At 32.9% G+C, this 21,194-nt stretch overlaps 6 protein-coding genes across 9 annotated transcripts; 4 read left to right on the top strand and 2 right to left on the bottom strand.

Moving 5' to 3' along the window:
* Positions 1-5: 5 nt before the first annotated feature.
* LOC128395719 (regucalcin-like) lies at positions 6-1,288 on the top strand. The gene is made up of 3 exons (XM_053356194.1): positions 6-630; positions 704-853; positions 927-1,288. The coding sequence occupies exons 1-3, from the start codon at positions 6-8 to the stop codon at positions 1,124-1,126; spliced, it is 975 nt and encodes a 324-aa protein (XP_053212169.1). The 3' UTR covers positions 1,127-1,288.
* LOC128395715 (cell division cycle 5-like protein) lies at positions 1,176-4,049 on the bottom strand. The gene is made up of 2 exons (XM_053356189.1): positions 3,857-4,049; positions 1,176-3,687 (listed from the first exon to the last, which is right to left on the bottom strand). The coding sequence occupies exons 1-2, from the start codon at positions 3,899-3,901 to the stop codon at positions 1,285-1,287; spliced, it is 2,448 nt and encodes an 815-aa protein (XP_053212164.1). The 5' UTR covers positions 3,902-4,049; the 3' UTR covers positions 1,176-1,284.
* A 468-nt stretch (positions 4,050-4,517) lies between these two features.
* On the bottom strand, positions 4,518-8,015 carry LOC128395720 (uncharacterized). 2 transcript variants are annotated; one of them, XM_053356196.1, is made up of 3 exons: positions 7,383-8,015; positions 5,219-7,320; positions 4,518-5,120 (listed from the first exon to the last, which is right to left on the bottom strand). In XM_053356196.1, the coding sequence occupies exons 2-3, from the start codon at positions 5,244-5,246 to the stop codon at positions 4,558-4,560; spliced, it is 591 nt and encodes a 196-aa protein (XP_053212171.1). In that variant the 5' UTR covers positions 5,247-7,320; positions 7,383-8,015; the 3' UTR covers positions 4,518-4,557. The 2 variants fall into 2 exon arrangements, with proteins under 2 accessions (XP_053212171.1, XP_053212170.1); XM_053356195.1 differs by having other exon boundaries at positions 5,219-8,015.
* Positions 8,016-8,090: 75 nt separating this feature from the next.
* On the top strand, positions 8,091-11,183 carry LOC128395712 (DNA damage-regulated autophagy modulator protein 2-like). The gene is made up of 3 exons (XM_053356184.1): positions 8,091-8,859; positions 9,106-9,249; positions 9,370-11,183. Exons 1-3 carry the CDS (start codon positions 8,789-8,791, stop codon positions 10,088-10,090), a joined length of 936 nt encoding a protein of 311 aa, XP_053212159.1. The 5' UTR covers positions 8,091-8,788; the 3' UTR covers positions 10,091-11,183.
* A 531-nt stretch (positions 11,184-11,714) lies between these two features.
* Positions 11,715-13,596, top strand: LOC128395709 (glutaryl-CoA dehydrogenase, mitochondrial-like). The gene is made up of 2 exons (XM_053356180.1): positions 11,715-12,692; positions 12,761-13,596. The coding sequence occupies exons 1-2, from the start codon at positions 12,138-12,140 to the stop codon at positions 13,490-13,492; spliced, it is 1,287 nt and encodes a 428-aa protein (XP_053212155.1). The 5' UTR covers positions 11,715-12,137; the 3' UTR covers positions 13,493-13,596.
* Positions 13,597-13,933: 337 nt separating this feature from the next.
* Positions 13,934-20,744, top strand: LOC128395711 (myosin-G heavy chain-like). Of its 3 annotated transcripts, none has more exons than XR_008326702.1 (4): positions 13,934-15,058; positions 15,224-15,353; positions 15,512-18,109; positions 18,323-20,744. XR_008326702.1 is itself a non-coding variant. In XM_053356182.1 (3 exons), the coding sequence occupies exons 1-3, from the start codon at positions 14,370-14,372 to the stop codon at positions 15,659-15,661; spliced, it is 969 nt and encodes a 322-aa protein (XP_053212157.1). In that variant the 5' UTR covers positions 13,934-14,369; the 3' UTR covers positions 15,662-20,744. The 3 variants fall into 3 exon arrangements, 1 of the variants encoding a protein (XP_053212157.1); XR_008326701.1 differs by having other exon boundaries at positions 15,512-18,263; XM_053356182.1 differs by having other exon boundaries at positions 15,512-20,744.
* The last annotated feature ends 450 nt before the right edge of the window (positions 20,745-21,194 follow it).

The raw sequence follows: 21,194 nt of genomic DNA, 5'->3' as shown, positions 1-21,194 counted from the left end.
TTTTTATGTATCATTTTGAATCCATCAAATTAACTTTCATCATGATTCCTGAATTACGACACAAAATTGAACGGGCATCAACTTACTCCGTCTTCTTTGGAAGTGGACCTCATTATGATGAAAGATCAGGTCGATTATATCACATTGATCAAATCGCTGGTGATTGTTATTATATGGATACAAAGACGCCCGCTTTTGGTAAATTTCACCTCGAACCTGGACTCAGTTTTATAATTCCAATTAAAGGTCAAGAAAATAAATTTATTGTCTCACAGCAGAAAAAACTTCTAACAATTGATTGGGCAACAAAGGAAGTTAATTGTGTCCAATTGATTGAACCTTCAAAACCAACTCATTTAAATGACGGTAAATGTGACCCTAAGGGTCGTCTCTGGTTCGGTACAATGTGGTTTGGTACATTAAAGTGGACACAAGCACCAGGACTTTTCGCCTTTGGCCTTAGTGCACTTTACAGTCTGGATTCTGCTTCTCATATTTCACTTAAACGAGATGGACTTTCCTTGATCAATGGAATGGCCTGGTCAAAGGATAAGACCAAATATTTCGTAATTGAATCAATCGAACGACAAGTTTGGGCCTACGATTATGATAATCACACTGGAAATATATGTAAGTCCTTGTCAACTTATTCGCAACAATCACCAATCAATAACAAACACTTTTCTTCCGACCATATAATCAGCTAATTGCAAAATAGTTCTTGATTACCACGAATCACCTGGGATCTTAAATAGCGTTGAAGTACCTGACGGGATGACCATTGATCTACATGATAAACTTTGGATCGCTTCATACAAGGGGAAGAAGGTGATGAGAATTGACCCGGAAACAGGTAAATAGATGGTTCATTTTTCTTTGAATCTAATTAATGATTTTGTAATTAATTTCTTTTCCAAATTTAATAGGGAAAATTTTGGGAATAATTAAAACTCCAGCCATTTCAACTACTTCACTCACTTGGGGTGGATCCGATTTTCGGACTCTCTATGTTACTACTGCTAAAGATGAATTTGTCGCTGAAGCTGAAGCTGGTTCGATATTTAAGGTCACTTTTGAGCAAGAAAATATTCGTGGCTCAGCTAATCGACCTTTCAAATTTAAATGATCATCAACTGATTTAAATTAGTCAACAAATTATCGGGATAACCATCAACTGGCCTTTTTCTTTCTTTTTTAATTCTGCTCAATTTTCGTATGTACATCCAAACAAAATCAAAAGAATTATAAGATTGATGAGATATTAAAGTTTCCATTCTCTGTCATTTAATTGCTGGTCTTTAATTCACTTTTAGCCCTCAATAATTGAGCGTATCTTTCTTGTAGTGATTTCTCTCGTTTCTCTTGACGGGTGACATCCTCCGTGATCGAGAGGATCCTTTTCTGAATGGCAATGTCTTCGTGATCTTTTAACATCCTAAAAGTTTCCAATTCAATTCGAGTCGCTTCAATTTGCTCGACAGTCTCTTGAAATTGTTTCGTTAAACCTTGAGCTCGAGATTGGTACCCGCCGAGTAAAATTTTCAACTTTTTTTCCATTTTACTTGCTTTTTGAGCATCTTTGGTCATTAGATTACGATTCATTTCTAATTGTTTCTCATATGATTCAATTCTATCCTTTTTGGTTATATCTCGTCTATCGGCACGTACATAAGCACTGGACGAGGGAAGATACAATAATTTAGAGTAACACTCGTCCCACATTTGTTGGTAATTCTCATCAGATATTTCTCCATGGCCACTTTCCTCTCGAACTTGGTACATTTCCTCTTGAAGTACTTCCCTTGCAACGGCAATCTCTTCATCTTCAAACTCTTGATAGGGAAATTTTTCTAAATAATTAGCGCTTATATTGTGGACACTTCCCGCTTTAGCTTTAATACTTGAGGATAATATTTGTGCATCAGTTGGATTATTTATTGAATCATAGTGAAGGAGAGTTAGAACTTCTTGGTTAATTAATTCTTCGGCCTTTTGTAGATCAGTACTTGTTGCAGGTAAAGTTCGGACAAAGTGTTGATTTATTTCCGTTGGTCGAGGTAAACTACGTTGAACTGATTGGGTTTGTCGGGAGAGATGAGCTTCCATGTCTGCGATTAGTTGGGCTTCACGACGAGCATCAATATCTGCTTGATCTTCTGAAATCATTGATTCAGTTTCTTTATCATCTTTGTCATCTTTGTTAATTAAGTTCATCTCATCTTCGGAAAGGACTATTTCAAAATCTTTCTTTGGTGTTGGAAGTTCAGAAAGTTGTCTCTTTAAACTTTCACGTTGATCTTTCTCATAAAGTTTCACTGCTAATCCACTTTCAAAGCTTAATGATTCTTCTGGATTAATGTTGAGCTTATCACGTAAAGGTGTAGTGTTAACTGAATGATCTCTGAATGATTCACTTCTAGTTGATCGAGGTGTGTTGAAAGATTCATTGGCACTCGGTGTTTGACCAGTTGATCCTCCACCAGCGGCACTACCCGGGGTTCGGAATGGAGTCACTATCATTGTGTTTGGTGTAGCCGAAACTGGTGTTTTCGGTCCACCAAGAGGAGTCTCAATCTCATGTAACGGAGTGTTAAGACCTCCTTTCAATGGTGTTTCGACATTGGAAAGAGCCATAAGATTTTGAGCTTCCATTAGAATCGTTTCTCTGCTCATTGATGCAACTTTTGGGGTTCTAGCGGCAGCGATTGCTGGAGAAGAAGTTACTGAATAATCAGCTAATAGAGCTTCTGATGCTTCGTTACCAGATTCTTCAGCAATCTCCTTAACAGTTAGACTAGCTTTTCCTAATTTAACAACTTGTTCCAATTCAACGTCAGATATTTGGGGTTCAGGTAAAACTAATTTACTTCGTTTTCTTGGTGTATCATCAGCGGTAATGGCAAGTGGAGCGTCGTTTTCTTTACGTTTCTTGAGCTTTTCTTTGTCCTTTTTTCGTTCTTTTTCTTCTCGTTCAGTTCTCGATTCACCATCAAGATGTTGTTGTCTTAATCTCTTGAAGTCATGATTAGCTGGTACATAAACTTCACTGGAAATATCATGAATACCTTCTGGAACTGGCGCTTCAAAAGGAATCTCAGTATTGTAATCGATTCCTTTTTTCTTTCGACGGCCACCTGAGCCCAAGTAAATCCCCGCCATTCGAAGTTCACGTCTCTTCTGTAATGATGCTAAACGACGAGCCTCTTCCAACTGTTTCTCACGAGCTTTTCTTTTAGCTTTTTTACCCTGGGTATTGGCTAAACGAGCTCTTGCTTCACTTAACATTTCCAATTCATCTTCATCCATATCCTTTGGATCGGGTCGAGCTGGTTTGGTCTCCGGATTGGGGTCAATCTCTCCAGGTCTAAGTTTCCTTGGGTCATCAGTAGGGTCACCTTCATCTTTCTTCTGAGCTTGATCAAGCAAATATTCATAATGTTCCAAACATTGAGAAGCTGTTCTACCGACAATAGTAGCAATAGTCCTCCATTGGGTTGGCATAAGTTTAGCCATATGAAGAAGTTTCTCTTCCTCTTCCCTTGACCATTCTGTCTTCTTAATACTAGGATCCAACCATTCATACCAACGAGCTTTACATTGTTTAGCTGATTTACGGTGAAGAAGTGAAGCAATTCTAGACCATTGATTTTTTCCATATTTCATTACAGCAGCTTTAAGAATTTCATCCTGAATGGAAGACAAAAAGATTCCAAAAGAAAAATCAAATAAAACAAAAGAGATTAGCAAATATAAACATAGAATCATTTCCAAAATAACATTTACTCAATTCTATAATTTTTTAATTAGAAAAAATCAAAACAAAAAATAGAAAAATAGAAAATAAAAATGTTCTCACCTCAGTGTTTCTCCAAACACCTCCTTTTATCATAACCCTCGGCATCTTAATTTGATTGTTTGATTATCTTTGGTAACAGAGAAAATTTAATTACTGGTAAATCAAATAAAAGAAACTTAAAATTAATCGTCAATTAAAACAAAAGATTATTACAATCAGCTGAGTTTCAATCTTGTCATTGATTTTTCATTTCTTTCATAGGAAAAGCATTTTCCAAGTTATTCCAACAGCAGAAATTCGTGAGAATAGCAACAAAAGCTATTTTCACGACAAAACTTTTTCTTTTTTAAAATTTAGAAAACAATTAACTTGTTAGTTAATCGAATTAAAATATCGATTGTTAAATGATTATTCAATGGTTGTTTGTTAAATTTTCCAATGAAATGTACCAATGAAGCTGCTAGATATCAAAAGAGAATCAATTTGAATGTTATAACTCAAAGTGTTTAGATTATCAATTATTTGGATTGTGTTGAGATTGAATTTATTTAATCAACAATCAATTTGTGAAAAAAATACTTTTATTTAAACTTTGGTGGGTAAAAGTGATTGAAAACAATCATTTAGATACAATTTTGGTTAAGCTTATTCTGTGATCGTACAATGGAAACACAGTGAATGTGTCAATCAAGAGGATAACAATTAATGAGAGAGTTTTGGAAAAAAGGTAAATATGAAAACAAAAAGAGAATCAAATCGCTTTAGGGTTTAAGCATATTCTTAATATATTCCATTCGATCTGGAGCATTGGCGAATTTCTTGAAGAAAGAAAGTAATTTCTCTTGGACAAATGGTGACATCATTTCTGGTAAACCACCGACAAGAGCCTCAGCTGATTTTCCACCGGCTTCTCGTCGTTTACGTCCAATTGTGGTGGTGGTTGGAAGTTGAGAGAAATTAAATCCACCATTAAGATTGGGATTACCATTTGGAGAGACAAAGATCATGTAAAGGATAATCATAAGAGGAATAACAATGAAACCCGCACCAACGGCCATCATTAAACCGATTGCAATGGCCTCCAATCCACCGGGAAATTGGGCCAATGGACCAGCATATGAAGCACCGGGAGCGAATTGACCATTTCCAAACCATCTTCGAGGATCCCGTTCGTAATCATAATAAGCATAAGGTGTATTATAAGCAGTCAGATTAGCCGATGAAGCTTTAACCGAATCCTGGGATGAAACAGCTCCAGTTAATCCAATAAGGGAAACAATTAAACTTAATGTGGCAACAAGTGAAAGATTAACAATCATTTTACCTGGAAAAAGAAATCACCAAAACAAAATGAATCAATTAGTAACCAGAGTAATTAATTTTCTCATATCATATGTTAATCATTGAGAAACTAAAACTTACCAAAAAGTTGTTGTTGTGATGAAGACATTGTTGAAGATTTTAATTGTAATAAGAAAGTTGATAAAGTTTTTGGAAGATTTTTGATTAACTGTTGATGTTTACTTGATAAATGTTGATGATTAACTGATGATATTTGATTCCAATCGACGATCCTTTATATACTTTGACTTTGCCGTCGATCTTAACGTTGTAACGATTGTAAATTGTTACACTTTCAGCCCTTTGCCCTTGAATAAACAGCGACATTGATAGCGAAAGGTTTTTCTTGTTTTCGCTTTTTCTTAATCATCACTTAACCATCCAAATGATCATCTAATTGTTGTCGTTGTTTTTTTTCTTCTTCAATTGTCATGCCAACAATTGTGAATAAATTAATTAGATGAATAAGTTATTAACGTTTCGATGGTACAAAGAACAAAAGTTTTCTCGAATTCAGCTAATCCGTTTTGAGAGCGAAATTTTTTTTTTCTCTTTTGCATGTTTACGCTTTCGTGAATTCTAATCATCGCCATTTAATCTTATCCTTTTGTTATCCATTCTAATGGATTAACAGGTAAATACTCTTATTCTTCATCTACTTTGCATCACTTTCATGATTATAATTGAATCGGAGAGAAGGATTTTCATGATCCTGGTGAGAAAATGATTCGTATGGAAAATATAATGGAATCATCATTAGAAATGTTTAATTGCTTCAATTAATCTTATTAATAGAAAATAAAATAGTTTTCTCTTTCGCATCTGATTGTTGATTGTTAAGTAAAACCAATTTACTAATCAAATTTAACCAACCGATTGGTGATTATTATCATTTAGAGTTGATTAGGATCGTTTAACAGGTTCATTGTTATAATTAACTTTTTCTAATTAAATTTAATCCATAGGATTGTACCTTTGATTTCAATGAGTATTTTATTAACAGTAGGAGAATTTAATTGTTGATTAGATTGTGATAATTAACTTAATTTGTTGGGGGAAAAGAGGTATAATTTAACCTTGGGACAAAAAGTTACATTAAGTTCACAATTAGAAAATCAAACTGGATTAATTGATGAGTTCTTATTCAATTGCTAATTTAGTAGAGTGATTATTACAAAGAAAAATCAATCAAAGAATAACAATTAACACAAATAGAAATCAGCTGATTACTTTTGATTGTTTACTAACAGATGAAAATCAAATGATGAAAGAGACAAACAATTAACCTTAAACTCTGAAATTAGTTGACTTTTTGTTGAGTTGTTTTGATTAAATCGATCAATCTTGTAATTAAATTGTTCGAACCCAAGAAATTGGAAGGACAATTCTACCGAAAAGTTTATTTGAAACTCTCGACCGAAAGATCATTTTACCGATCTCATTTTAATCAACTGAGTTCGAAGTGCGAATCTTGAACAAGTGACTTGTCAACTTCGAAAATGAATTTGTCGCAAAAAGTTCATGAGAAAATTAGATTCATTTCGCTTTTGCATGTAGACGAATTTCCTTGTTTAATTGGTCTTCATCCTTAATTTCAAGTTCCCTTTGTTTACTTGCATGTATCAACTGATATTTGAGAACAATTTAAGAACAATTAACTTTGCTAAGAGATTAATAAACCGGATTTACTTTTTAAGTGGATTCACCTTATTGCGACAATTTGGTTTCATCTTAAGTTGTTTCAACCAATTTATGGGTAAATACATTTCCTTAATTGTTACAACCATAATTCCGTCTAATCATCAAAGGTAAACACAAATAAGTGATACAACAATTAGTATACATTGAGAAATTGATTATTACACATTTTAATCATCTCTCTGTACTTATATTGTGGAGCCTCAATAACCAACGATTTACTTTTGATTGTTTCCAACAATTTTCTGTGAGAGAACCTTGATCCCTATGGTGTAATATGATTGATTGTAGATTCAAATAATCACAGTCATTTGAGAATTACAATTAGTTCATCCTCTCTAATTATGTTTATCATTCCAATAAATTAATTGTCTCCATTTAAATTAACACCTTTTTTTGCCATTTAGGTTCATCAGGATCAATGTGTTGACTAATTGACAAGTGAATTTACATTCCAACAATTCAAATGGATTAATTTGTTGTATCTAAACAGAAATTGAAACATTATTGTTTGGACGATGAAATGAATTGTGGATTAAATCATTACAATGATTAGATCAATGTCCAAAATCAGCTGATTAACATTTTGGTTGAGTCCAAATTTCGTGTTAGGCCTGAAATTAGTTTGTTGACTTTTATCCAAATTTGATCCAATTGTACCAAAGGTCATTTCTCTTGACAATTGAACTTTTACCAAGGGAAACTTGAACCATAATTTAATCTAATTATCACCTAATTAGATCCGTATTTACTTTATATCAATAAGAGGAGCCAGATGATGATAATGATGATGACCAAGAGGCAGGAAATGAATATCAATCCAAACGGATCTAAGATTAAGTTCAATCTATTAATACATCACCGTGAATAAAGTAAATCAAGTGATAGATTATTAATTTACAAGAGATTCTCAGAACAATTAAATATTCACATTGAGAATTGCGAATAGGAAAAATAAATAGAAAATCAAATGAAATCAAATCAAAGAGAGAAAAAGATTGAGAAAAAAAATAGAATAGACAAAAACAAAAGAATCACTGAGAAAATGGAGATAAACTCAAACTTGGAAATTAACAAAAAATTTAAAAGATAATTAAAGATTTAATTGCTAATTAATCAATGGATTAAATTGTGAGATCAAATAAATGAACATAAACAAAACAAAAAAGAAACAACAACAACAAAGAAAAAAGAAAGAGAAGAAAGAAAGAGAGAAAGAGATCACGAGACCTTCTTTCTTTTCTGTTTTGAAAGAAACAACAACAAAGTCCATTAACCGTCATCATCTTTTTTGTGTCTTAAACCTTTTCTATTAATTTTATTTCTTTGTTTTAATTTCTCTTCCATTAAAAGAATATTGTTAATTACTGTAATTAGAAGTAATTTAATTTCTATGATATTTAGGAACGAGGAAAGAAAAAGAGGAGTTTTAGATTTGGAAAGAGTCTTTTACCATCTCTGTCTATTTACCTTTCTATAGATTTTCATTTTCTCTTTCCTTTTGTTTGTGTCTACATTTGGGCTTCTCTTTTTTTTCCAATTTATTTATTATTCTCTTTATTTCTTTCTCTGTGTTTTAATTGTCAATTTGATTCTGTGTGTCCTCATCTTCTCCTCATCATCTTTGCATTCAATTGGTTTTCGCCTCTTTGTCAAGTGAATAGAAACACAAAGTGAACATACACAAGATGAAACATGTAACCCATTGAATGGTTATCTTTTTGTTTTCTCAATATATACTATGTGATGTTCAATGGATTTTTCATCAATTTCTATTATTTATTTGCTAGTAATTTAATCAACCATTGGAAACTGTTTCTGCAAATCTTCCTCTTTATTATTGTTAACCTGTAATTCTGCGAGTAATCTCTTTGTTTTCGTTTCTTCTTCACCATCAAATCTCTTGTTATTGTTTATCAACTATTTTTACCAAGTAATTAGAGAGACACAATTATGATTTGGGCTAATGTACATTGGATTCCATTAGCAGCCTTCATCCTTCTTCCAACAACTTTCATTACCACGTAAGTGTTTCCATTAAAATCGAAAAAGAAAACGGTTTTTTCCTCTACCTTAAAATCATCTATTCGAAGCTTAGGCCTAACGGCCTGTTATTCAAACGCTTTTCCATTCAAATTTTATATCAACTGTTTCTTTCTATATTTTTCTATTGAACGTTCTTACTCACCGTTGTGGTTTCTTTGTACAATTGAAATTCTATTTTGATTTGGTTTACTAATTTTTTTTTCTCTTTTCTATTCTCCCAACAGTTATGCTTTATCTGTCTATCTACATGATGTTGCTCCCGAATTTCCATATATCAGTGATACTGGAACAAATAGTCCAGAGTCTTGCATTTTCTCACAATTTCTCAATATCACTGCCTTCCTTTATCTATTCACCATCTATCTCAGGTATGTTTTTGTTACCATGAGAATAATTTAGTTGATTAAGAAAGAAGAAGAGATACAACAAGGCTATTGGAAAAGATGTTTCATTTTATTTTCTTCTCTTTTTCCTCCTTATTATAACAGATATAAACAAATCGAACAATATTACAGAGATCATCTATCGCTAGAAAGTCCTAAAATAATGAGTCGCAATCGATGGTCACTGTTTGTTGGTGTAATTGCTTGTTTAGGCCTTTCCATTGTAGCCAATTTTCAAGAGACCAATTTAATTATTGTCCATCTGATCGGAGCTTTTACATGTTTCGGATGTGGAATGATCTATTGTTGGATACAAACTTGGATCTCTTTTAAAGCCTATCCAATTGTTAATAGTCGATCTTGTGCCATTTTTAGGTTCTTCTTATGCACCATAATGACAATTACCTTTGTTATACAAAGTGTTTGTGGTCCATTAGCCTTCAAATTTTATGATGGTGATAATCCTAGAAAATGGACAATCAAAGATGGAGGTTATTGGTTACACATTTCTGCTTCGATTGCCGAATGGATAATGGCTTTAAGTTTGGATATATTTATTGGTACCTACATAACTGAGATGAGGAAAATTTCCATGAGCAGTCCCAAAGTTTTATTCTTGGTTGAAAATGTTAATATTCTATCAGCCAATTATCCATTCACCAATGATGATCAGGTTGAAGTTTATCATGGATCAAATTCACCTGACTCCCTACGAAGAGATATTAACTCTTTACACACCAACTTCCGTAATCGTCCCAATTCAGGTACTGGTAATGGTGGAGGAGTTCAAGTAGGTTCCATCAATAATCAAGTTCTGATTCATTGAACATGAACCCAGGAAAACAAATGTAAAAGAAAGACGCTCACATAAACACACAACCAAATTCAACATCCAAATGATAACAATAACAAATCATAAATCACAAAAAAAACACTGAGTTAGAACAACAAACAGAGGAAATTGTTGTTCTTTTTTTTACCAATTATAACAATCAAATGATCATCACAACAATATCAACAAAAACTTTTCATTCTCAGAAAATATTGTTCCTCATCGTCGTAATAACCATCATGCTCACATCAATTTCACTTTAATTTTCGTCATCAACTACCCGCTTGCTATCAAATCAGATCTTCATTTATATATAACAATTTGAGAAGAATCATCATAATCTCTTTCTCTCTCTCTCTCATTCTATCTTCATTATATTGGGTAATTGTCGATGAGGAAAACAAAATCGAACAAATTTGATCAAAAGCCTATGACCAACCGAAAGGACTGTGTATTCAATTGCGTCTCCATTATTGACCATCTCTTAATCATCGTCAACTTATAATATGAAACAAACTCACGTAGCCATGATGAAATCTTTCCACATCCGCAATTGTGTCCTAATCACGAAAATCGAAGAGCAATATTTGGTTTTTTTTTCGTGTTTGTGTCCAACTCTCTCTCCTTCTTGTCATCTTTACACTATTATAAATATATAAATATCTTATATATATTGAGCATCATAATAATTTTTTAGTAGATTCATATTGTATATCCTTTCTGGAAGTGGAAACTAAACGAAATTAGTAGAAAGATGACAATTGATGACAACTTTGACACTTTCGATTATTCTGATTCTTCATATATACATATTTAAATTGTTTACCATTCACCAAGAAATTACAATTAACAATCTTTTCGACCGAGGATGGAAACATCTTTACCTTTCTCTCTCTCTCTCTCTCTCCACCTTTACATCTAGAAAATATTTTTAATACTGTTCACTGATCTTTTAATCAAAGATTCATGATGATGATGATATTTAAAAACCTCCATGAAAACTGAAGATTATCACCAATGAATTAAGCTGAAAATCGTAAATGTCTCTTTCACCAAAAAGGATTAAATATTATTGTTATTAAGTAAATCATTTCTATTTTGTTTTTCTTTTCAACTCCCATCCTACTAATTAGAAGATATTTAATCATCTGACTAATTATTTAATAGCAAATTACATAATCACATGACCATAATGGTTTATTTATATGTTACAGATTCTAACTGAGATAATCCAGTTACTCTCAATCAATCAAAAATCAGAACATTTTTCTTTTCTAATCACAATTAACTTTGTTTTTTTTATCATCAAAGCTTTTCCTCTGATTGTGGTTACCCTAATTAACTGATCAATGAATACACCAAATTATCAGATTAATTTACTCATCAGTTTGATACATAATTAACTCAAGATAAAGTTAATCAGAGAAGAGAATCAGGTTAATGGAAACAGAGAAATCTAAATTGAATTAAATTATTCCTTGATCATTGTCCTTGATAATCAAAGGTGAAAATCACTTGATTGTTTTTTTAGAAACATCAAAATGTCAACAATTAATCACAACCAATTCGTTGCTATTTTCAGAGCAAAAGAGTAGCTGTTAAATTAGACTTGTTGTTGTCTCTGATGAGAAATTAATATTTAATCTGATTAATACAATTCTAATTGTTTCTTGGCTAATTAGAATCAATTTCTGAGTTTTTAATTGTGTTTTGTGCCAGTCAATCAAAGTTTCAAGTTCCTTGATTGGAATTGTTTCTGTTTATTGTCTCCAAGTGAAAGTTTCGGCTCATTGTTTATGTTTTTTTTGTTGTTGATTGTTTGTTTTTTTTAGATTCTAATTGTTATTAGTTTTGCTTTGGTTAGAGTTTGGTAATTGTTACCAATCTCCTTCTTTAATTATCTTTGGAGATTATCTTGGAGCTTATCTTGTGATTCTCTTGTGATTTTAATTCTCTGTTGTCTTTGTCATTGATTTTACTGTTTCAATCAATTGCGACGCTAATTTGTTTTGTTTTGTTTTTAAATTTTCCTTGATATCTCATGATGGTTAAAGTTTTAAATTGTATGAAACCTTTACTATCATCAAATTGTATCTTCTCTGGTAGATTGTTACTTAACCGAAGTATGTCTTTAACCAGTGCTTCTTATGCCAAATTTAGTTATACGGATCCTCTCAATTTGGACCATTTTCTAACTCAGGATGAGATTCTTATACGAGATCAATTTCGAGCTTATTGTCAAGAGAAATTAATGCCAAGGATATTGATGGCCAATCGTCATGAAGAGTTTGATCGTAATATTATGAAAGAAATGGGATCTCTTGGTGCCTTAGGGTCAACAATTCAAGGTTACGGATGTTCGGGTGTCTCTTCAGTGGCCTATGGTTTGTTAGCTAATGAAATTGAAAAGGTTGACAGCGCCTATCGATCAGCATTAAGTGTCCAATCTTCGTTGGTAATGGGAGCGATTTATCAATTTGGAAGTGACCAACAAAAGGACAAATACTTGGATAAACTCAGGTCAGGAGAGATGATCGGTTGCTTTGGATTGACTGAACCAGATTTCGGAAGTGATGCCGGTGGAATGGCAACTAAGGTGACGATTTGTGCTGAACAATTATAATTAACAATTTCTAACTCACTTTTCTTTCCAATTTTCCTTAGGCCACTTATGATCCAACCTCTAAAACTTTCTCAATCAGTGGATCTAAAACATGGATAACCAATTCTCCCATTTCGGACATTATGGTGGTTTGGGCTAAAAGTGAGGCTCATGGTGGACGAGTTAAAGGATTCATCCTCGAAAGAGGTATGCAAGGGTTAACTACTCCTAAATTAGAGGGTAAATTATCATTAAGAGCTTCAACCACTGGAATGATTGTCATGGATAATGTTAAAGTTACCGAGGAAAATGTTCTGCCAAATGTTGATGGTATGAAAGGACCTTTTTCCTGTCTAAATAATGCTCGTTACGGAATCGCTTGGGGAGCTTTGGGATCGGCACAATTTTGCTATGAAGCCGCTCGACAATATACACTTGATCGTAAACAATTTGATCGTCCACTGGCTGCTAATCAATTGATCCAGAAAAAATTGGCCGACATGGCAACCGAAATATCCATCGGTTTAACCGCTTGTCTAAATGTTGGTCGTCTCAAGGATCAAGGACTTGCTGCACCCGAAATGATTTCCATGATTAAACGTAATTCTTGTGGTAAAGCTCTGAAAATTGCTCGAACGGCTCGAGATATGCTCGGTGGAAACGGAATCTCCGATGAATATCATATAATGCGTCATGCCAATAATTTAGAAGCCGTTAACACGTATGAAGGGACACATGATATTCACGCGTTGATTTTGGGAAAAGCGATCACGGGAATCCAATCATTTTATTGATTCTAATTTTATATTGGCGTTTATATTACAATTTGTTGACTTATTTGCAGAAATTATTTTGTTTTTCGTATACCCAAAACAATTAAAGGCCATATATTGTTTAATTGTGCTCTCTTTCACCAACACGTAAGTGTCTGTAACAATTTAACAAACTCTCTATCAATGTACAGTTTAATTATTCAAATTTCAACAACAAATTTTTTTCCTACCTTAAAATTAAGGTAAATCAACCAATCAAATTAATTATGACTCTTCAATAAAATTTTCATACAGTCGTAGTTATGTCAACTAACAATTGAATCACAATTGGAATCAGTGTTTCCATCACCATTTCTACTAAATTAATTTTAAATTGTTGCCATCATTTAATCATCATAATCATCTAAATTTAATTTTCCACGTTTAGAAAAAAAAGTAATTGGCCTTAAACTGATTTCTATTGTTCACAATAAAACTCAACGTAACAATTTCCATTTCCTTCCTACTAATCATCATCAATTAATTGCTTTTATTAATATTTTGTGTTAAACACTCATAAGAAAAAAAAAATCAATCTAATCAACTTAATCATCTAATTTGCTGTTGAAAATAAATAAGTTTCTAATCAGATGGATAATAGACTGATAGCAAAATCTCAATTGCATCTTTATCATCTTCATCTTCCTCTGCCAACAATCAGAGATCAATGAAAAGAACGAAAAAAAAAGTTAATTAACAATTAAAAATTCGGATAAAAAGCTATTCGATTGTTCGGCAACTCCATCTGGTGGAAAAACTTTTTATTCGGAAAATACAATTTGTTGTTTTCTGTGTGAATGTTAATCTAGTTTCTTTTGTTTTGTTTTCTTTTTTCACTTTTTTTTTCTACAATTTAACTATGATTAATATTACCTCTCAGGTAAACGAAACAATTTCGTTAATAACCACAACGGAATCTTCGACAACCACAACGACGACCAATACAAATACCATTTCATCTTCTTCTTCCTCTTCAACATCTTCTACAATCTCTTTGACCAACAACAACAATTCTGCCAACAACAATAATATTGATGATAACAGTATAATCGCCATTAATTGTACCGTTGTAACCGATGATAACCTCCCAATCCTAACCCATACCAATAGTGCTAATAATACTAACATTTCCCTTGATAGTGATTCTAGTAATTCATCAACTAACCCAAATTTATCTCGTGATATCTCTTGTATTGATTTAACTGAAGGCGATGATGATATCGAAATCATAAATGAGAAAATATCTTTCAGGCCTCACAAAAAGCGGAAACGTGAACATAGAACACCATCTTCTACATCAACCTCATGCTGTCCCCATAGGCCTTGTCGAAATTCTCTGAGAGAATCTTCAACAACTTCAAACCATAGAATATCTCCCCGATCCGCTAGCCGTCGGTCAGCTCACCATCATCAACCTCTAACACCGCCCAGACTGTTGCCAGTACTTTCGCTACAGGAGCAATTAAGCATCAGTCCACCTCGATCCGACTCATTCATTGTCGATCTCGCCAATTCACCTTCACCCTCTACGTCATCTAGTTCAAACAAGTATGAATTCATCTGGTTCTGGTGTTTACCTTGTCTCTCTCTCTCTCTCTCTCTCTCTCTCTCTCTCTCTCACCTTCTCATTCCCTTCTGATTACCAGTTTTCTTTGTCAACTTGTGTTTCATTTCATTCCAATCATTTTCTAATGTTTGTTTTATTCTTTACAGGAGCAATTCGATCGATATACTGGTGGAAAGTGTACCAAAGCGTAAAAATATTGTGGAGATTCAAAAACCTCAGGAACCAGTTCGATATAAAATAGTAAAATGTCCGATTTGCCTTGAGGAAGATCACAAAGTAAGTACCTTGTTTTTGTTTCCTTAATGACGATCGGGTGAAGATCTATTTAATTAATAGCTCTTTTAACCTTTTAATTGTTACATCACTTTGATTTATATCTCTTTTTAATGCTTTCTCACTCTTAATTTACTTTTCTCTTACTCTTTATCTCTTAGATACTTGCTGCTGGAGGGGAAATTGTTGTTACAGTTTGTGGTCATGTTTATTGCAAGTCGTGTATTCAACAAGCCATCAAGACGAATCACTGTTGTCCCAACTGTAGAAAAAAATTAACCCAAAAAAATTACCATAGGATCTTTTTGTAGAAAACATTTGCTAACCAGAAGAGAAAAAGTCATATGGCAGATTCATTTCAGGAGATTAATTCATCATCTTTATTAATTGTCATCGATTGAAATGTTCACCATTTTTTGTGTCTCTAAATCACTCGCTGAAATTTTGTTCTCAATTCTACTTATACAGAGTATTGTGTGAACGTTTGAACGCGTTTTAAGTGAGAGAGGAACCATAAAAGAAACGCTAGGAAATCGATGATCAATGAAATCAACTGAAACAATTTCACCAAAAGTAAATTGATTCCTCTAAATCAAATCTCTCTTTATATATACATAATATTTCATCCCAAACCCTCAAAGCGAAAGTGATCAAGTTAAGATAATCATAATTTTCTCTCTCTCACTTAAATCACTTTCAACACTCAACACTCAACACCCTGTAATCAAAAACGATCCCAAAGCCCAACTCATCGTCATTTTGTATATAATGATTATATACAAATGTATATATATTATTATTATTATTACTATTGATTATTACTACGATACGATTAAGGGTTAAAATAAGATCCTGTTCCAAAATAATAAAAAGAAAGCGAAAAGAAAACGAAACGAATTTCCCAAAGTCCAAAGTGGTCACGCAAGGATCATTGGAAAGCGTCGAGAAGTCCGAAAGAAACTCCATCATGATGGCGATATTTTCGTTCGTTAAATTGTTAATTGTCTGTTTTTTTCTCTCACTATGCAAAAGTGTCAACATCAACGATCGTAATCAATCAGGAGTCATCGTCAACATCAACAACAAACGAATTACAATCAACTAATTCAGGTTGTAAGGCAAATGATTTATTCTAAATTATCAATTAAGCCTTATTAACTTTCTCTCTCTCCCTAAATTATGTAAATCATTTCCATCTCTCTCTCTCTCTCTCTTCTCTCTTATCCCTGTGTGTTTTGGCTGTTGCAATTGTGATTAATCTTGAAGATAATCAACAGAATCAAATCAGATTTTTATGATTGATTATCTCTTTAAGACGATTCCGAGTCAATAGCATCCTCATCAATTGTCTTCTTTAATTTCTCTCTCTCTCTCTTTTTTTTCTTTTTATAACTATAATTATTTAGAAACATTAATTTGTATTCGAAAACGAAAATTGTTCAAAATGTTAACAGACATCGCGAACAACAATTAATGAAGAATTAAGTGTTACAATTAGAATTTCTCTTTTTCTCATTCAGGCATTAAAAAGGTAAATTTCTTATTCTTGATTAGAATCAGTCTATTCAACCCTGATTATCTTTTCTCTTTCATTTTTTTTTTCTTTCTCGCATCACTAACATGCTTCATCTTTTCCACTTATTTAAAGTTAATTTAGAACTTAACTGATGTTCACTGAATCACAATCAGTAAATCAGCTGAAAGAAAAATTAGTCGAAAATCAAATATAAGTTGTAACAATTAATCTTCAATCAATTAACATCCATTTTCTTTAACATGATTTACAATCTGTGATTAGAATCACAATTAGCTATTGATTTGTGTTTCTTTTGTAATGCAAATTGATTATTACAATCAGTTGATTGAGAAACAATTAAACAGGAGAAAGAGGGAGATAGATGAGAGAGAATTAATTACAATTAATAGATTATTATTGGTACTTGGCAATTTGATTTATCTTATTACAAGAAATAATTTTAATTTTATATTACAAAGATGAAAAATTTGATTGTGATGGTGAATGATGAAGCTAATTAATTAATGATGATGATGATGATGAGGTTTTCCTTTTGTCTTATTGTCTTAATTGTTTATTTCCTTATTATATGTTGATTGATTTTTCTTGTTTCCTTTTCCTTTTGTTTTTATCTATGAACATATTTACAGAGGTGATGAGGATAACAAAAGTTAAGATAAGAATGGAAGTTGATTAATGATGATTGAGTTTCTGATGATGATGACAGTTAATTAGTATTGATTTAGATTTGGTCCTAATAAACCGCCTGAGGGCCATTCCCACCATTTAGAGGTGAGTATCTGTTCAAGATATTGTTGCATCACTTGATTGTTTTGCTGTCCAGGAACATTAAAGTGATGAGGATGTTGACCATTGGGTGAGAGTGAGTGTTGATGATGATGAATTTGATTACCACTAATTTCGGGCACGTTATTGGAAGCAGAAGCTGAAGGTTGATCTGAAGATGAAGATGAAGAAGATGATGATGATGATGATGGTCGACCTCGAATATTTCTCCATAGGTTTTCAAGTGTTGATGTCAATCGATTTCCCTCCATCATGGTTAAAGGTCGTAAACGAATTCGTAAACTGTCCAAATAACGAGAGCCTCGATTGCCGGTTGATGATGACGATGTTGGTGTTGCTCCAGCGGGCTTACGATCTCGATTACCTGAAGACGATCTCAGTCCAGGTATGGGTATGCTGGGTAAACTCGGTAAACTTGGTAAACTTGGTAAACTAGGTAAGTATGAGGTAATATTATTGATCGAAACCGGAACTAAATTTGAAAACGAGGCTTGCATTCGTTGTCCTTGTTTGACTAAATTCTCTTCAATATGACGCAAAGGACCAGGGCCACGAAGTAACCTTTGAACTGAATCGATAAGAGGTTGAAGGTAACGATTTCTACTCGATTGTGATTTATTTTTATCATTTGATTGTTGATCTTTTCTAGTGTTTCCATCGCCAGCTGATTGAGTAATAGGCAAGAGAGAGTTGAAGTTATTTGGGTCAAATCCTTGATAACCCACCGGTGGAGGTAAGAATTGACCATTAACTCCATGTAAGTTGAACATTGGATCGTTAAATGTTGGTGCCACATCGGAAGATGATGTGTACTCTTTATCGTAATGGTTTGATGTGATTGGTGAAGATGCGGATGAGGATGAGGAAGATGAAGATGATGATGGGTATCCTTGGTTATTATTTCTTGATGAAAGGTCAGTTTGAGAAGATGGATCCACGAATACAGGGGACCCATGGAACCAGGGAGGAGTCATAACGTTCATGGGTATAAATAAAGGTGCAACCATATCAGATTTATCAGCAGGGGAAGATGAAGATGAGGATGAGGGTGAAGGTGATGAAGGTTGTGATGATGATGCCGATGAGGGTATTGGTGAAAAGGGTAAGGGTGAAGTTGAAGTTCTACTTGGATCATCTGGTGTTGAGGGTGATGAATCTGATGCTTGAGTTTCTTGATCACTTTGTGAATCACTTTGCCCCGCTAAGGCTTGAGAATTGTCAGCTGAAAATACTGGCCTGAGGTGAGACATCATAGCGGCGTGCATTTCATGTGGAGGTGGAATAGGAGCTCCGGCAGGAACATGAATTGGAATGGGAATATGTTGAACTGTATGGTGTTCGTGATCTCCACCACCGCCACCGCCACAAGAACCACAAGAATTTGAACAACCACAACCTCCTCCTCCACTGTCACCACCTTTAACTACAATCTTGTGTCCGCTGCCTTTTTTACCATCTTTACCAGCGGTTTGTACCAAAATATTACCACCACATCCGCCGTTTGATAAAACAATAATTAAATTTTTCTCCTTCTTTTTACCCGCCTCAACAAGTCCAGCGCTGGTCAATGTGATTAGAATCACAATCGACAACCAAAGTTGACATAAACTAATCTCCACCATAGTTGATTAGTTTAAACACTTAACAAGAAACAAATCAATCAACAAGTTAATCACTTGTTTATTTATCTCTCTCTCTCTCTCTCTCTCTCTCTCTCTCAGTAATAATCCAAGGTGATGATGGATCCAAAATATGATGGAAGATTTAATTCACAAAGGGGAAGGGGAGAACAATTAAATTAAGAAAACACAAGAAAGAAAATGAAATTATGTTGAATGTTGAATATCAAGACAAATAGTCGATGTGATGAACAATTGGAATGATGATCGAAAAGTAAACCAAATTTAGAGATGATAATCTGATTGATTGAATATAAACACACTAACAATTTGATAATTTCTCTTAAATTGTTCCCGATTCCGTTCTAACCGTCAAATGAGCATAACAATTTGATGGAGGGTGTCTTATGTAGGGTGATTAAGGAGCTTCGGGTTCGGTGTCACCCTTCAATAGGTTGAATGGATTTTCGGGCTTCGAAAGAGGCGTCAAGTTAGTTTTGTGTACGAATAGATCAAAGTGAAACAAGAAGATGACGGGGGAGGATAATGATGACGATCAAGATGAAGATGAAGATGTAGCACAAAAAGAAAGTGGCCTGAAAGAAAAGTTTGTCGAAAGAGAAAACGACACAACTTATATAATGTTAGTTTCGAACGATGAAAATAATAATTAGTTAGATAAACGATTTTTTTCTCTCTCTCTAATTGTTGTTGTTTCATTTTCTTTGTTTATTTTGTTTTAATTTAATTGGAAGGATTAATTGATTATCTTAATTTTTTTCTATCTACAATTATCGTTAATTAACTGATTATTCAAAAAGATTAACATTCAAATTGGTCGTACGTTCAATGATCGACATTTATTGTTACTTCATATTCAAAGCATATTTAAAGTTAATCAACTTGTTCTTTTCAATTGTTTACAATTAACTTTTAAGTAAATTGATTTAATTTACGACAATCTAAAAATATGCTTAACAATTAGAGTTAATCACACAATCCGCCGGGTTTTAAATTAATATCAATAAAGTCAATACACTGATTACAATTTGTTTTTTTTTTCTTCATCATTCTAATCAATATTTGCGTTTTGGTGCTTTAATTGTTAACTCAATTGTAACAATTAGATGATTTTTACCTTGGTGTTGGTTTTAATTGTGCTGTTGGTACTGTTGTTTTTGGTGAAATAATTAAAATGATTAATTGGTAATCAGCTGAGTTATTGTATTACTGATATTTGCATCTATTGATAGATTTTGATTGTTTCCTTAATTGTGACCAGATTTGTTATCATTTAGTTAATGATTAACAATTTGTGAGCTTGTTTGATTTTATTGGTTAGTTAATTATCATTTAAATATATAACATGATTAACTAATTGTAACAATATTTTGGTTGTTGGTTAAACACAAGGAAGTTAATTAAATCTGATTAACCATTTTTCTGTCTTAATTTTATATCTTATTTCAAATAATTAACTTGTGATTTATTAATTGTTCATTTTTCTTTCCTGGTTAAAATGTAACTAATTGTTAATTGTTTGATACTATTAATAATTAAAATGTAAATTGATATTTTGTTTCAATTTATTACTTGCCATTAAACCATAGAGACAATGATTAACTTTGATTGTTTGAGTTAATTGTTTGGCCATGATAAGGTTATTAATCTTTACGAGAGACTGATAAGTTGATTAATTGATTGTTGGTCATGATTAAAAATGATCATTGAAGCTTTAAATTGTAAAAAATTAGCCTTTAATTTAAATTGTTGATCAAACGAATGACAAAAAAAATTGATTTACGTTTCATTGAAGTTTCATCGTCTTCCCTTTAATTGTAAATGATTAAATTTGATTAACTCAACCAATCAATTGTAATCATATTGAATTAATATTTATAA

Source organism: Panonychus citri, unplaced genomic scaffold (assembly GCF_014898815.1).
Source record: "Panonychus citri isolate SS breed McGregor unplaced genomic scaffold, ASM1489881v1 Contig00141, whole genome shotgun sequence".
Taxonomy (NCBI): domain Eukaryota; kingdom Metazoa; phylum Arthropoda; class Arachnida; order Trombidiformes; family Tetranychidae; genus Panonychus; species Panonychus citri.
The sequence above is the reverse complement of the archived record's forward strand: the minus strand, read 5'-3'. Positions and strand labels throughout refer to the sequence as shown.